This window comes from Panthera onca, chromosome B1 (genome assembly GCF_046562875.1).
Source record: "Panthera onca isolate mPanOnc1 chromosome B1, mPanOnc1 haplotype 2, whole genome shotgun sequence".
Classification (NCBI taxonomy): domain Eukaryota; kingdom Metazoa; phylum Chordata; class Mammalia; order Carnivora; family Felidae; genus Panthera; species Panthera onca.
In genome coordinates this window covers 33,454,320-33,472,417 of record NC_138342.1, presented here as the reverse complement: position 1 = coordinate 33,472,417, position 18,098 = coordinate 33,454,320, and the positions used below count along the sequence as shown (strand labels likewise).

Sequence of the window (18,098 nt, the reverse complement as noted above, 5' to 3'; positions counted from 1 at the left end):
ACAATTATATTATAATATAGATTAAATAATGCACATTTTTAGTAATACACAAATGCTATAACAGCCTTATAAGAGCGTAAGGAAAGATTTCACGTAAGGTAATATGTGAACTGGGACTTGAAGATTAAAAAGAAACTTGTCAGACACAGGAAGGAAAGGCAAAGCTGGTCTTGAAAACACAAAGTATGTTTAAGGTATTAAGAGAAGTTAGTTGGAGTATGGGTATACAGTACTATGGTGGATAAAAGGAGACAAAACTGGAAAAGATCAAGTGAAATTGGGAAGAGTCTTGTATGTCAAGGTAAGAAATATCAATTTTATTTTCTAAAGAAACTATCTGTCACCACATTTGAACTAGGAGCTTTATATATATCACCGATATGAACCCTCAAATAATACTATGAGGGTTAGTATATCTAGCAAATAGATGAAGAAAATAAAGTTCAAAAAGTATATTAACTTGGCCCAAATCACACAGATACTAAGTGACAGAGCCAGGCCTGGTATGTCTGACTCCAATGCTGAGCTCTTTCCCTTATAACACAAATACAGAGCCTTTTGCTTATTTTTGTGCTTTGTCTTAAGGAAATATGAAAATGAAGCACAGCACAGTAGGTAACAGCTCTGGTCTGGAGTCAGAAAACCAACATTTAAATTCCTACTTGTTGGCTATGACCCTCGAACAAGTTACTTAACTTGCGTAAGCCTTGATTTTCTCATTTGCAATATGGGGATAATAAAAGTACCTACCTCATAGGGTTGTTGTGAGGATTAAATGAGATAATCCGTGAAAAAGTGCTGTGCATAAGGACTGGCACCTAGTAAGCACCCAATTAATGTTCCCTTAAGAAGAAAAACAAAGAGGGATTGGAGGGGCAAGCCCGGCAGAGAGACCAGTTAGGAGATTATAGCAATAGTACAAAGGTTAGAAGCCCTAAACATGAAGAAAAAAAAAAAAAAAAAAAGAAAGAAAAGAAAAGAAAAAAAAAAAAGGAAGAAAGCAAACACAAAAGGTATTTCTATGAAGAAAATGTACATGATAGAAAAACCACAAGATCAACCCAAAAAATTAATGTGTATATAATAAAAACACAGTATTATGTAAAAGTAAGTAAAAGATCAGGATATTTGTATCACGCAAGAGATACACAGGGTGTTGGAAAAATTAAAACAATGGTATAAAATAATAAAAACACATAAAAATTCACACAAGAATATAATAATTAATAAGCCATATGCAAAAATGTTCAATAATCCTGTTTATTTAAAGAAAAAACAAATTAAGACAAAGCAAAATTTTATTCCTATTAAAATCGTGAAGTCATACTACACAGTGCTGAAACAGCTGTGGTGAAACCACGGTACTTATACAGTCCTGGAGGGATGGCAACTGGGCACACCTCTTGTAGGCAAATTCAGCAGCACGTTTCCAAGAGCTGAAAACTGTTCTTACCTTGTGACATGAGGAAATAAAACGTTGGGACTAAGAAAAAAAGCCAAAAGAAGGGAAAGGCGATTTGTACCAAGATGTCCTGTGCTGTATTAATTATTCATGAAAAACTTAGTTACAATTAAACTAGAGCACAACATTTCAGTGGAATATTTGAAGCTATTAAAAATAAGTATAAAGATCATAGCAACACTGAAAAAATGCTTGTTACGCTTAAAAAGCAAAATACACAATTTCATCAATGTTATCATTTCAAAATGCTCAAAATATCAGTATTTATGAACAAGATGTAGAGAAGATCCTTGAAAAGAGAAACATTTTTTGTTAGGATGTAAGGGCAATATATTTTTCTTGTAATTCCTCATTGCTTATGTTAGTGTATGTGAAACAAATAAATTTTAAACACATCAACATTAAGAAATAAATGTTGAAGTCACACATAAAACTCTATACACTGTCATTTCTGAGCATTATGCAGACTGCTGAAAACTGTTTTTCTGCATACATAACAGAATACTTAAGCTCACATCACAGACTGCATAAAGAATAAAAGTGAAGTTTATCATGCATTACCAAAACTTCCCCAATCCAGAATAATTTTATCTTATACTAATCATAGCCAATAGCAATACTGAGCATCAACATTTGAAGTACTAAAGTATTAAAGCAATATTTAATTTACTCATTCAGTCAACTTTGATAGTTTGTCTGTCAACATACTTCTAAACAATTTATTACAAGTTATTAATAATAATACTATACTGAAGACTTGACCAAACAAACAAACAAACAAACCTCGGTTCTCACCAAAAGTCCTATGAAGTACATACTTTTATTTTTCTCATTAACAAATAAGAAAACAGAGCCAGAGAGGTTAGTGGCAGAGCTGGAAACCTAACCCAGATTTCCTGATTCCAAAGCCAATATTGTGAAGTACTACTCTATTAGCATCAACTCTTAATAAGCTCTCATTCCCACAATTACAATCTTTTCCCTCAGAAAACCTGGATGGCTCAGTTGGTTGTGTCTGACTCTTGATTTCAGCTCAGGTCATGATCCCAGGGTTGTGGGATCGAGCCCCACATCAGGCTCCCCTGCTTAAGATTCTCTCTCTCTTTCTCTCCCTCCCTCTCCCCCTCATCTCCTCCCTCCTCTCTCTAAAAAAATAAAAATATCTTTTCACTCAATAAATATTTACTGAGGTCCTAATATGAGTCATTAGCCATTTTAGGGGCTGGGGATACAGCAATAAAAATATTTTATGAGATCTGTCTTTATGGAGCTTACATCCTAAGACAGTGGTTTTCAGCTGGGGATGATTCTGCTCCCCAAGGGAAATATGACAATAGGTGGAGCCATTTTTAATTTGTCAAAAGGGCTGCTGAAGGTTGCTACTGGCATCTACAAAGTACAGGCCAGGGATGCTGCTAAACATCCTACTATGCACAGGAAAGCCACTCACAACAAAGAATTATCCAGTCCAAAATGTTGGTAGCTCCAACCTGTTCTAGAGGGAAGATAAAAAGAAATAAAACATAGAATATGGTATCTATACATACATCTTATATTTAGAACTATACGTATCTTGAAAGCAGAAAAAACTATGCTTTCTTCTTCCTCATATCCTTCACAATACCAAACTTAATAACTTGCCCATAGCAGATGCTCAATAAATTAACCAAAGAGAAAGAAGGCAATCATTTTTCTATATTACTGCTGGTCATGGCATAGTACATGAAGTCTTCTTACATGATGCAAAGGATTCAAACTAAACTTTTTCTCACCTTTGAAATCACATTCAGAAAGCATCAAATACACTACATCGGGATCCAGATCAGAAAACATCTCTGAGATACTGGTGAAGAGTTCTTCCTGATCAACTTTTGTCTCACACATGGAAGGAAGAGTAGTGGTTGGCTCCTCATGACTAGCAACACTGGATACGACAACTTCCTTAGAGCTTGCGGTCTTCCGAAAAGGATTTCCCCCAAGATTTTTCCTTCTCCTTGGCATTCTGACTTCCAAAACTAAAATGTTTCCCTTTTCTTATTTAAGATGTTTGATATTTAAGTCATACCTCAAAGAAAACACGGTTAAATATCTTGCACAATCCAGCAGTAATAGGACCTAAAATAGAAAGTAAGTAAAGACACTCAGACTATAAAATCAGAATGGTATCTTTATTTGACTCTAAGAAAGTACCATCAACTCTGGCAGCAAAGCCAAAAAGCAGTCAAACAACTTTTCTCTCCAAAATATTCAAGTTTTGCCAGGATTGAACATGTTAAAAATTTAAGATATTAACAAATATAATGTATCTTCACAACAGCGAGTATACTGTTTTAATTAGCATTTCATTTCAAAAAACAAAAAACAATATTCATAATGACAATGTCTACTGAACATCTACATTTGGATGTCTAATAGGCATCATCAACTTAACATGTCCAAAACTGAGCTCCTGATCACCTACTTCACACCTGCTCTTCTCAGTCTTTCCCATCTTAATTAATGCAACTCTATCCTTCCAATTGCTTGGGTCAAAAATCTTGTATTCCTAACTCTTCTCATCCCACATCCAAACTGTAAGCCAATTTTGTCAATACTACCCTCAAAATGCATCCAGAATATGACCTTTCCTCACTATCTCACCACTACCACAGCCTGTTGCCTAGATTACTTACAAAAGTCTCCAAACCAATCTCTTTGCTTCCATCCTTGCCCCTTCACAGTCTATTTATATTTAGCACAGCAATCAGAGTGACTCAGTTAAACCATTAAGTCAGATCATACATCTCTTCTGCTTAACTATTTACTGGCTTCCCATCTCATTCAGGGTAAAAGCCAGAACTCTTAAAATAGCCTATAACCCAGACACTGGTTACTTCAGTGCTGTCATCCCCAGACCTTGCTCAGTGCCACTCCAGCCACATTTTACCTCCTTGTTCTTCTTTAACCACACCAGCCATGCTCTTCCCAGGAACCTTTAGATTTGGTTCCCTCTACCTAAACTACTACTCTCTCAAGTATCTATCACATTTATTTCCTCACCACCTTCCTATCATTACTCAAATGTTACCTACTCAGGAAGTCAGTCCCAACAACACTTATCCTTTCCTAACTTGAATTTCCCCATAAGACTTAATCATCTTCTAACACAGTACATATTTCATTTTGGGTTTTTTTGTTTTCTTTTTTTATATTTACTACCCATACTCAAGTAAAGTGTAAGCTCCACAAGGGCAGGGACTCATTGATCTGAAGAACCCCAGATAGTCTATTTGCTCTCTTCACCTGGATGTATCTAATAGCCATTTCAAATTTAACATATGCAAAACTAAATGATATTTTCCCCCAAATCTGCTCTAACCATTTGATCTAGCTACTTTCATCATTTACTCGTATTCTGGTGTCCTAAATGTTCTTTCTGCTTCCAACTCTTGTCTCCTACAGTCTATTTTCAACACACCAGCCAGAATGATGTTCATACAGCAACATAAAACATACATACATACATGCATACATACGACACATAACAAGTCAGAATCAGGGCCTGCTCTAAATCTTCAAGTGGTTCACCATGCCACTCAGTAAAACCTAAGTTCTTACAGTGGCTCACCTCCCTGATGGCCTTTGATATATTCTTCCCCAAAATATTTGCATTGGTAATCTCACTCCTCCAAACCTTTATTCAAGTGTCAGTTAATGATTTCTTCTTTGATTACCCAATTTAAAATCATCTCCCCCAATCCCTCTGCCTCAATCAATCTCCCTTCCCTGACTTCCCACTGCCCATAATACCCATACTATAAAATTTACCTTTTAATTAAACTTATTGTGTCATAGTTCTCTCCATCTTCCAGAACGGCACTGTCAATATGGCAGCCACCAGCCACATGTGCCTATTTAAATTTAAATTAATTAAAATTAAATAAAATTACACCTTTATATATTAATAGCACATAAAGTAGAATTCAGAGGGGGAAAAAATTACCAGGGACAGAGAAGGGCCTTATATAATCATAAAGTTTCAGACCACCAAGGCAACCCTAAATGTATATGCACCAAACAACAGAGTCACTAAATAAGTGAAACAGAAACTGACAATTGAAATGAGACATGGACAAATCCACAATCACAGAAACTTCAAAAGCCCTCTCTCAACAATTGGTAGAATAACTAGACAGAAGATCATCTAGGATACAGAACACCAACGATACAGAACACAATTAACACTATCAATTAAGGATAATCAACATTTATAGAACACTCCATCCAACAGAATACATTATTTTCAAGTGCCCACTGAATATGTACCAAGATAGATCATAGCCTAGATTTTAAAACAAACCCCAACAAATTTAAAAGAACTGAAATCACACAACGGAATCAAGCTAGAAATCAATTAACAGAAAGATAACCAATACATCTCCAAACACTTGGAACCTAAGCAATATACTAAATAATCCATGGGCCACAGAGAAAGTCTCAAGAAAACTTTTTAAATACACTGAAATGAATGAAAATGAAAATATACCATATCAAAATTTGTAGGACACAGCTAAAGCAGCAATGGTGGGCATTTATAGCAAATTTACAACCAAATGCATACAACATTACAAAAGAGGAAAAGTCTCAAATTGATCAATAACCTAAGCCCCCATCACAATTACCTAGAAAAAGAGCAAAACAAACCCAAACTCAAACCCAACAGAAGGAAAGGAATAATAAAAATAAGAGCAAAAATTAATGAAACTGAAAACAGAAAAGCAAAAGAGAAAAATAAGTGAAACAAACTGATAGTTTTTTTAAATTTATTTACTTATTTTAAGAGTGCACACACACACACACACACACACACACACACTCACACGGGGGGAGGGGCAGAGAGAGAGAGAGAGAGAGAGAGAGAGAGAGAGAAAGAGGAAGAGAGAGAGAGAGAGAGAGAGAGAATCTTAAGCCAGTTCTGCACTGTCAGCGCAGAACCTGAAATGGGGGCTCAAACTCACAAACCATGAGATCATGACCTGAGCCAAAACCAAGAATCAGACATTTAACAACTGAGCCACCAAGGTACCCCACAAATTGACAGTTCTTTAAAAAGATCTTTAAAAAATGACAAATCTCTAGCATGAGTAACAAAGAAGAAAAGAGAGAAGACACAAATTACCAATGTCAGGAATGTAAAAAGGGTATCACTACAGAACCCTGTATGCTGAAAGCTTTATATAAAACACTGATGAAAGAAATCAAAGATCTAAATAAATGGAAAGACATAGCATGTTCATGGACTAGAAGACTGAACATAGTAAAGATGTCAATTCTCCCCAAATTGAGATACAGAATTCCTACCAAAACCCCAGCAAGATTTTTTGTGGATAAGGACAAGATTATTCTACAATTAAATGGGAAAGACAAAGGAACTAGAATAGCTAAAACAATTCTGAAAGAGAAGAATCAATCAACTGAACTTCAAGATTTGTTATATCACTACACTAATCAAGCCTGTATGGTATCAGTGGAGGGACAGACATGTAGATATGAAAACAGAATATAGAGCTGGAAACAGAAGAGAGAACCCAGAAATACACCAACATAAATATGCCCAACTAACTTTTAACGAAAGTACAAATGACAATTTAATGGAGAAAAGATAGTCTGTTCCAACAAATGAAACTGCAGCCAGTGGACATCCACAGATAAAAAAAAAAAAAACTTTGACCTAAGTCTCACACTTCACAGAAAAATTAACTCAAAATGGATCAAGAACTGAAATCCATAAAACTATAAACATTTTAGAAAAAAAAAAAAAAAAAAAAAAAAAAAACAGGAGAAAATCTCCATGACCTAGAGCTAAACAGAAACACCAAAAGCATGACCCATAGGAAAAACTGGTAAACTGTACTTCATCAAAATTAAAAAGTTTTGCTCCGTGAAAGACCGTGTTAAGAAGATGAAAAGACAAGCTACAGATTGGAGAAAATATTTGCATACCATGTATCCAACAAAAGATTAACATCTGAAATATATAAAGAACTTATCAAACTCCACAATAAAAAACAATTCAACTAGAAAATGGGCAAAAAGCGTAACACCAAAAGGATGTACAAATGGCAAATAGGCACATAAAAGATGTTCAACACCTTGAGGCATTAGGTAAATACAAATTAAAACTACATACAAGGAGATATTACTTACACATCTATCAAACTGGCTAACATAAAAACTAATGACAACACCACATGCTGGCAAGGATACAGAGAAACTGGATGGCCCATACGCTCTGATGGGAATGTAAAATAGTACAGCCACAGTGGAAAACGGTTTGGTAGTTTCTTTAAAAACTAAACATGTGGGGCACCTGGGTGGCTCAGTTAGTCATGCCACCAATTCTTGATTTCGGTTTAGGTCATGATCTCTCAGTTTGTGAGATGGAGCCCCATGTTGGGCTCCGCACTGACAGCACGGAGCCTGCTTGGGATTCTCTCTCTCCTCCTCCCTGTTCTTCCCCTGCTTGTGCATGTATGTGTGCACAACACCATACAACAATTCAGCAATTGCATTCCTGGGCATTTATCTAAGAGAAATGAAAAATTATGTTCACCCAAAAACCTGTACACAATGTTTATAGCAGCTCTATTCATTAAACCAAAAACTAGAAAACAATTCAGATGTCCTTCAATGGGTGAACAGTTAAACAAATTATGGTACTTCCATTCCATGAAATACTAGTCAGCAATAAAAAGGAACATACTAATGATATATAAAACAACCTAGATGAAATTCCAGACAGTTGTGCTGAGTGGAAAAAAGCCAATCCCCAAAGGCTATATATATTGAATAATCTCATTAATGTAACATTTTTGAAATGACAAAATTACAGAAATAGATTAATGATTGCCAAAGGTTAAGGAAGGGATGGGAGGAAGGGGCAAGTGGGTGTGGCTATAAATGGGTAAGTTGAGAGATTCTTATAGTGATGGAAATATTCTGTACTAATGACAATATCTCGGTTGTGATACCATAATAAAGTTGTGCAAAGGTGTTTCATTGGGGGAACTGGGTAAAAGCACAGGAGACTTCTCTATATTATTTATCAGAACTTCATGTGAATCTACAATCTCAAAATAAAAAGTTTAATTTTGAAAAAAAGCATGTTAAATTAAAAATTCGTTTCCTCATATGAGTCACATTTCAAATGTCCAATTACTACATGTGGTTAATGACTATCATACTGGACAGCAGAAATAGTAAACTTTCCTATCAGTGTAGAAAGTTCTATTGGACAACACTGTTCAGGAATATAAGTTTCATGGAGCAAGTGAATATCCCATCTTAGGAAGATAAGAAACTTTATAAGCAAAAAAGTACAAAGAGGAAGTCTTAAAAGAAAAAAGTACTAACACATCTAGCCACATTAAATGTAAAATACCTATATATCAAAAACAAAATTAAGGAAAAACATGTATAACATACAGCAATGGTTTCCCATTTCTCTTCTTCCATTCTTTCATATACAGGGTTTTGCCGCCACCATTTCTACAACTACACTAAAATTGCTCTATCTACCAACAATGCACAAGGGTTCCTTTTTCTCCACATCCTCGCCAACACTTGTTTCTTCTTGCATTTTTAATTTTGGCCATTCTAACAGGTGTAACGTGATATCTTGGGGCCCCTCGGTGGCTCAGTCAGTTAAGCATCCAACTTCAGCTCAGGTCATGATCTCATTGTTCGTGAGTTCAAGCCCCGCATCAGGCTTTCTGCTGTCAGCCAGAGCCTGCTTCCAATCCTGTCTCCCTCTCTCTCTGTCACTCTCCCACTCCCATGTGTACTTTCTCTCTCAAAAATAAACATGTTAAGAAAAAAACATGCCGTATCTCATTATTGTTTTAATTTGCATTTCCCCAATGATTAGTGATGTTGAGCATCTTTTCATTTGTCTGTTGCCCATCTGTATGTCTTCTTTAGAAAAATGTCTATTCAGGTCCTCTGCCCATTTTTTTTTCAAATGTTTATTTTTGAGAGAAAGAAAGAGACAGAGCACGAACAGGGAAGGGACAGAGAAAGGGAAACAGAATCCAAAACAGGCTCCATGCTTTGAGCTTTCAGCACAAAGCCTGACGCAGGGCTTAAACCCACACAACATGAAATCATGACCTGAGCCGAAGTCAACCGCTTAACTGACTGAGCCACCCAGGCAGCCCCTCTGCCCATTTTTAATCAGATTATTTGGGGTTTTTGGTATTGAGCTGTATGGAAGGTCCTCAAAAAATTAAAGATATAATTTCCATATGATCCAGTAATTCCACTATTGGGTACTATCCCAAAGAAAATGAGAATACTAATTCAAAAAGATTAGCATTATTTTCAACAGCCAAGATATGGAAGCAACTCAAGTGTCCACTGATAGATGATTAGATAAAGAGGATGTGGTATGTGTACATACACATACACAGTGGAATATTATTCAGCCATAAAAATGAATGAAATTTTGCTACTTGCAACAACATGGATGAGCCCAGAAGGTATAATGCTAAGTAAAACAAGCCAATCAGAGAAAGACAAATATCATATTATTTCACACATATGTGGAACTTAACAAACAAAACGAATGAAGAAAGAAAAAAAAGACCAAAAAAAAGCCAGACTCTTAAATACACAGAACAAACTGGTGGTTGCCAGAGGGAAGGTGAGTAGGGGGACGGGTGAAATAAAGAGGATTAAGAGTATACTTATCTTAATGAGCACTGAGAAATACACAGAATTGTTAAATCATTATATTATATACCTGAAACTAATATAACATCACATGTTAATTATACTTGGAAAAAAATACAAAAATTTTAAAAAGGGAAAAAAAGAGTCTTAGAAATCTAAGCAACCAAAAGGTTCTGGTACATTCTCCCATATTCATTTCAACTACAAGCCATTCTAACTTACTAAAGTAAGTGAAAAGGAAGCCCAGTAAGGTTCTGATTTTCCACCTGATTTTGATTTATGTTGTACTTTTTATGTCAAATATTAACTTGTTTTCAAAAAAAATAAAATAAAATTGCTCTTATCTAAATCACCATTGACATACTTGTCAATGATAAAAGTCAATGATAAAAAGTCCAATTCAGCAGGAAGATGTAGTGATTCTAAGTTTGCATTCAGCTTGTAAAACCGCTCCCTCTATAGCTATTAGAAAAAGGAGCACCCCCAACAAAAAGAAAAAAAAAGGAACAATAAGGACATAGAAGATTTGAGCCATGCACTGTATAACTTAACTTAATATCTATACAACAATGGACCCAATAACCACAAAATATACTTTATTTTCAAATACATAAGCAATTATACTAGAAATGAATAACTAAAATATAACTAGAAAACACAATTGTTTCAAAATTAAGAACTACACTTCTACAGTTGAGTCAAAGAATTCCACTATGCTAATTAGTGAAATGTTAACATTAATTTAAAATAACTAATAACTAAAATTAATATTATTTAGAAAATATTTTAACCAAATAAAAATATATATCCAAGCTTCGTGAGATACAATTAAAATCATGCACAGTAAAAGATGCATACAAGCGCGTATGTTAGAAAAAAAAAAGAAAGGCTGAAAAACCAACCATCTAAGCATTTAATAAGCAGTTGGGGGAAAAAATAGTGAATCAAACCCAAAGAAACTAGAAAGGAAGTAACAAATAGCAAATACAAAATAGAAAACAAATACGCAGTAAAGGGGATCAAAAATGTCAAAACACAGTTCTTTCAAATTTAAACAATTTTTTTAAAAAAACACTGTTAAGAATGACACATCCCTGGAATGCCTGGGTGGCTCTGTCGGTTAAGCATCTGAGTTCCGCTCAGGTCATGATCTCATGGTTCCTGAGTTTGAGCCCCACATGGAGCTCTGGGCTCTGCACTGACAGTGCAGAGCCTGCTTGGGATTCTCTCTTTCTTTCTCTCCCCCTCCCCACCTGGAACTCTCTATCTCAAAATAAATTAAAAAAAAATAATACATAAATAATGACAAATCCCTGGCATGATCAAAAAAGAGAAGGCACAAATAACCAGTATCAAAAATGAAAAAAGGGACATCATTATCTAGTCCACAGACATATTTTAAAAAGACAGATAACAAGATACCATAAATAATTTTATGCCAATACATTTTAAACTTCAAGTGAAATGCACATTTTTTTTTTTTTTTTAACGTTTATTTATTTTTGAGACAGAGACAGAGCATGAACGGGGGAGGTCACAGAGAGAGGGAGACACAGAATCTGAAACAGGCTCCAGGCTCTGAGCTGTCAGCACAGAGCCCGATGCGGGGCTCGAACCCACGGACCGTGAGATCATGACCTGAGCTGAAGTCGGACGCTTAACCGACCAAGCCACCCAGGCGCCCCAATGCACATATTTTTTTAAATACACATCATACTATATCTGATATAACAAGATCTGACAGTCCTGTATCTATTAAAGAAATGGAATGACTTAAAACCTTCCCACAAAGAAAACCCTAGGTCTAGGTGGCTTCATAAGTAAATTCCACTAAATCATCTCTAATACCAATCTTAAACTCTTCTAGAGACTAGGAAAAAAACTTCCCAACGCATTTTATGAGGTCAACATAATCCAGATACCAAAACCTTACAAGGATATTACATGAAAAAAATTACAGGCCTATTTCACTCATGCAAATAGATGCAGGGGCACCTGGGTGGCTCAGTCAGTTAAGCGTCTGATTTCAGCTCAGGTCATGATCAGGTTCATGAGTTTGAGCCCTATGTCAGTCTCTATGTTCGAGCCCTATGTCAGCCCTATGACAGCTCAGAGAGCCTGGAGCCTGCTTCAGTCTCCCTCTCTCTCTGCCCCTCCTCTGTTTGTGCTCTCTCCCTCTCTCAAAAAATAAAACAAACATTAAAAAAAAAAGTGTTTTTAATAAAGAAAAAGAAATTACATGCAAAATTCCTAAGCAAAGTATTTAAGTAATACATAAATTATGAGTGATATCATACAAAATATAAAAATTATATTATAAAAGTAATGTATCACAACTAACCTGAATTTATTTTTAGATTACAAAACTTGTTTTAATACTTTAAAATTAATCAATGCAATTCCTGACATTACCAAAATAAAGAAAAGTCATCTAATCAACTCAACGTATGCGGAAAAAATATTTGAAAAAAGTCAACATCCACTCATGATAAAAAACACTAGAAAGTGAACTCTTTGAAGGCAAATGTTATTGCCAATTCTGTTTACTTTTGCATTGCTATCACTAAACTAAATAAGTACCAAAACTACATATCAATACCAAAACAATGTCTAGCACATAGTAAGCACTCAATAAACTTCTGCTAGATAAGTGAAGGATTAAGGTAAGGAAAAAGAAACAAGAAGAACAGGAAAGCAATAAGTACAAGATTCTAAAAAGAAATAGTAATACAATACTCAATAAAATTTATAAGTTTAACTGCACTGAGGCACCTGGGTGGTTCAGTCAGTTAAGCGTCCGACTCTTGATCTCAGCTCAGGTTTTGATCTGAGGGTCATGAGTTCAAGCCCTACATTGGGCTGAGCATGAAGCCTACTTAAACAACAAGAAAAAAAAGTTTAACCCTATTAATAAAATGGAATTAAAAGAGAATATTATTGGGGCGCCTGGTAGTTCAGTCGGTTAAGCGTCCAACTTCAGCTTAGGTCATGATCTCATGGTTTGCGGGTTCGAGTCCCACATCAGGTTCTGCGCAGACAGTTCAGAGCCTGGAGCCTGCTTCAGATTCTATGCCTCCCTCTCTCTCTCTGCCCCTCCCCCACTCACACTCATGCTCTCTCTCTCAAAAATAAATTAATGTTAAAAAAAGAGAGCATTATTATGTTGCCTAATAGATAAAAAATATTTTTTAAATAATAATAGCCATCGTTGGCAAAGTTATAGTGAAATAGGAATTTTCATATATTGTGATAAGAATGAACTAGTATAACCTTTCTAGAAAGCAAATTGGCACTATGTATCAAGAAATCTTAAATTACAGCTGATCCCAACAACGTTGGGAGTGGTTAGGAGTGCCGACCACCCACACAGTCAAAAATCCCCATATAGCTTTTGACTTAACTACTAATAGCCTACTGTTGACTGGAAGCCTTACTGAGAACATATAGTCAATTAACACAAATTTTGTATTATATACTGTTTTGTTACAATAAAGTAAGCTATAGAAAAGAAAATGTTATTAAGAAAAATATAAAGAGGAGAAAATACATTTACAGAACAGTAAAAAATCTGCACATGAATGGATCCAGGCAGTTTAAACCTGTGATGTTCAAGGGTCAACTGTATTTATATTCTTTGATATAGTAATTCCACTTTTAGGAATTCATCATTAAAAAAATCAGATTTACAGAGATATTTATTTAGAAATGTTCAAAATACAGTAATTTTTTACAAAGAAAAACTAAAAAACAACTAAATAATGAGAAAAGAAAGATAAAATAATTTCTGGTAATAGTAAGTATAATTTATTAAATACTTAACACATGCCAGCTAGAATGTTAAATCATGAATTTACTTAACTCTTAAACTAGTAAGTATTATTATGCCTATTTTGCAAATAAGAAAACTAAGGACTAGAAAAGTATCAAGCACAATATCTCTTTAGATTCCTAAAATGGAATCTATACAGTCATTAAAGACTGTATTTTGGATAATATTTCACTGAGAGTTGGTTTTTTTTTTTTTTTTAAACTTTTATTCATTTCTGAGAGACAGAGACAGAGCGCAAGCAGGGGTGGGGCAGAGAGAGAGGGAGACACAGAATCCGAAGCAGGCTCCAGGCTCTGAGCTGTCAGCACAGAGCCTGACACAGGGCTGGAACCCAGGAACCATGAGATCATGACCTGAGCCAAAGTCCAACGCTTAACCCACCGAGGCACTCAGGCACCCGAGGGTTTTTTGTAAGACAATGTTAGAAAAGAAGGCAAGACACAAAACTTAACATAATTTAATGGGACTAGATCAGACTGTAATATTAGACTAGAAATCTCTGGATAATTTGAGATTACAAGTAATTTTATTTTTAACATGCTACTCTTTTTACATACTACATTTGCATTTTCCAAATGATCTGTAATATATACGTATTTTAACAATCAGGGAAAAAACAACAGTTACTATTAGTAAAGCTAAATCTTAGACTTCCCTCTACACTTGTTCCTCTACCTATTAAACCATGTATCCCTTCCACCTCTTTTTTCATTGTGTCTACTTATATGGAAAAAGATCTAAACATGTAGGCAGTTTAAGTGTCTAATATTTAATACAGTGAAGAACATCATATACATAAAAACATACACTACCACCCAAATACTAGTTTTACTTTATATATCCATATTATTTCAATCCCATTTATTCACTTGAGTAATGTTCAACATTTTTATCAACTGATCTTATGCATCTTCCTTTTTCCATAAAGAGAGACTTATTAATAAACTAGTTTAAACAAGGTTATGTAGCTTCTTCACATACATACCTGACCTAAATAGAGAGTGTATTCTAAAAGGATATGCTATATAAGAATGGGTAAGATTTGATATATAATGGAGAAATGTGAAAGAAGTGGCTCAAATGAAGAACATAAAAACAAATAATATAAATTTTTGTTAACAATGAGACCATGAATATATAAATTTCATATACACATTTTCAAACTCTTCTCCCTCTATTATTTAATTTTAACCTGATAGAGAATCTAACCAACCAATACATACTTGCTCACTGATTATCATCAAAAATATTCCAGCATGGTAAGCAGAAGTCTTATCAACTCGAGTTTGTTGTTTGTTTTTTTAATAGATAAGGATGTATATGTTCTTTTAAACATTAAAAAAAAAAAAAAATTCTAGGTTAATATTTAGAGTGAACATGAACTTTAACAATGGTATGGCAACGGTCACTACTGTCATTAAAGTGAATATACCAGTAAATACCACTTCAAAAAAACCCCCTTCCTATTGAAAACTACATCATCAACACAATACTGACACTAAAAAAACTCCCATGTCATTTTATAAATAAATAATAAATTTATATAAGGACAACTAATTTTAGACAATTTACCTTTACAGAAAAATAAACAGAAAATAGTAAGTTTCTATGACAATCAAGAAATATATTCTATTTAATATGCAATATCATCTACAAAGAACAGGCCTAAGAAAACTGATACTAAGAATCAAATGTATTAATAACACCTTAGCTCCTTAAAACCATCAAAAAAGGAAGAAAAAACAAAAGCATCTCTCTAGGGGTGCCTGGGTGGCTCAGTAGGTTAAGCGTCCTTGGTTCAGGCTCAGGTCATGATCTCAGGGTTCATGAGTTCAGTTTGTGAGTTGGAGCCCCATGTTGAACTTTCCACTATCAGAGCAGAGCCTGCTTGGGATTCTTTCTCTCCCTCTCTCTCTGTCCCTCCCCTGCTTGCGTGCACTCACACGCGCACCTCTCTCTGTATATTTCAAAATAAATAAATAAAATTTTTAAAAAATGGTAATGTTTAAAAAAAAAGCATCTCTCTATAAGGAATATATATGGCAGTCATAGGACTCAAAACATCTCTCTATAAGGAATATATATGGCAGCATAGCAAAAAAGATCAAGAAACATCTCTCTCAGGGTGCCTGGGTGGCTCAGTGGGTTCAGCATCCAACTCAACTCTTGATTTTGGCCCAGGCCATGATCCCAGGCTTCTGGCATCCAGTCCTGTATCAATCGGGCTTGCACTAGGAGTGGGATCTGCTTAAGATTCTCTCTCTCCCGGTGCCCCTTCTCCCCACCCACCCCCCTCACTCATGCTCTTGCTTTCTCTAAAATGAGAAAATAAAGAAACATCTCTCTCATGAACAAATGCTACCAAAACCAATCAATCCATCTTAACTGGAGATTAAGTTTCCTACAAAATGATTTTAAGTGTGCTACTGCGATAAGGGTAAGATAAGTACTAAATCTCATCAAAGTACCAAAGAGTGTGTCACTGAAAAAGACAGCATTTACAGAAAACGTAACTAATAATCTTAAAATGTATTTATCTATGCCCTAAGAACTATTATACTTGATCACTGAAGACATTCTAAATATCAATGGATAAGAGTATGGCTAAATAAATGATGATAAAAATCACCTTTTAGAATACTAGGCAATTGTTATAAAATTTAAGGTAGAATGAAGAAAGCATATGTGTGCAGAAACCAGAAAGATCTCTTAGACATATTCTTAAAGAAAAAAGCCAGTTGCTGAACAATATACACTTTTAGCTAAAGAATCCAGGAAGGTGTGTTTCTATAGACTTCTTCAATACTTTCTATAATCCTTCATTACATACTGCCAGTCCTAGTCTTGCTTGGTTATTTTAGAGTCTCACATTGTTGGTTTTACCAACATATTTTCATCTGTATGTGCTTATTTTCCCATTAGCCATGTTCCTTGATTATACAGATTATGATATATACTTCAATCTGGCAGTTAGCCATAGTCCCATATAGAAAATGGGTGCACAGATAATATATGCAGATGGCTAACAATATATGAAATATGAAGAAGCAGTTTAGAAGCAGAGAAATGAAAACACACATTAAAGGGGAAAACCAGGACTACAATACAGTTGTTTTATGCAACCACAAACTCTTCGAGAAATTCTAGTAACGAAATTTGTAACTACATTTTCCTTCTTTCTGAGAGATTTTTTTTTTAATCACTCAAATAAAAAGGCTTGAGAACCTATGTGTAAAATACTCATACTCTATGACTTTGGTTATACTTACCATCTGCCTGGCATTGATGCTACCAACATGCTCTTTAAGGCCACAGTTGATATCTGCAAACTCTATAGCTCTTCCTATTACCTAACATGTCTTCTTACTATAAATAAAAAAAAATAGTAAGTTACATATTTTACATATATAATAAAGACAAATTTATATCAAACTACAATCCTAAATGATATCAAAGTTCAAAACATATATAATATTTATAATACAAATATATGAGATTCCACACAGAAAGCCATAAAAGTAGAAAAAAAAAAAAAAAAAGGAAGAAAAAGAAAAAAGACCAAACTCATTTGCCACCACTGGAGGTAACTACTACACTTGGAAATGGTTATATTAAAGGAACAAACTAAGCATTTATTTTTCAAAAAGAACATTTTTTTCAAGGTAACAAATAGCCCTAACTGATAAGGGAAAAGTCTTCATAGAAGAGGACAATGCAACAGCAATGTACAAGGAACAATATAATTTTAATATTTATAATGAATAACTGAACAGGAATCAATAATCTTCAATGAAGGCTAAAATCATTAGGTGAAAGGTTGATAGTGATTTACCTGGTGTCAAAGTAGCAGGTACAGATGATTTACTAGATGCAAAAAAGAAAAGATAACTTTACAATAAAATGATCTGGTTGTCACCACCTTAGCCTGGTGATCAAACACAGAATCAAAATGATAGGACAACTAAATGTTATGTGCCTCTTAATATGAAACAATAGGAGTACAAAGCATTACAAAATATTCTTCCAAAAATCTTTAACCTGAATCTGAAACACGTTTAGATTTAACACCCAGTTCATACAAAATACAGGGTATAAAGA

General features: G+C 34.7%; 1 protein-coding gene across 13 annotated transcripts in view; it reads right to left on the bottom strand.

Moving 5' to 3' along the window:
• The window catches only part of N4BP2 (NEDD4 binding protein 2), a 97,703-nt gene extending 80,339 nt beyond the window's left edge, over positions 1-17,364 (bottom strand). For 8 of the 13 annotated variants that reach the window (XM_078446186.2, XM_060655191.3, XM_060655197.3 and 5 more), the window contains exons 1-3: positions 17,270-17,296; positions 5,270-5,352; positions 3,235-3,577 (exon numbers count right to left, since the gene is read on the bottom strand). In XM_078446186.2, coding sequence (XP_078302312.2) covers positions 3,235-3,463 — 229 coding nt within the window. In that variant the 5' untranslated portion in view covers positions 3,464-3,577; positions 5,270-5,352; positions 17,270-17,296. Of the gene's footprint in view, positions 1-750; positions 844-3,234; positions 3,578-5,269; positions 5,353-17,269 lie in introns of those variants that run through there. The other 5 variants (XM_060655205.3, XM_078446187.2, XM_078446190.2 and 2 more) reach the window with 5 other exon arrangements.
• Positions 17,365-18,098: the final 734 nt, after the last annotated feature.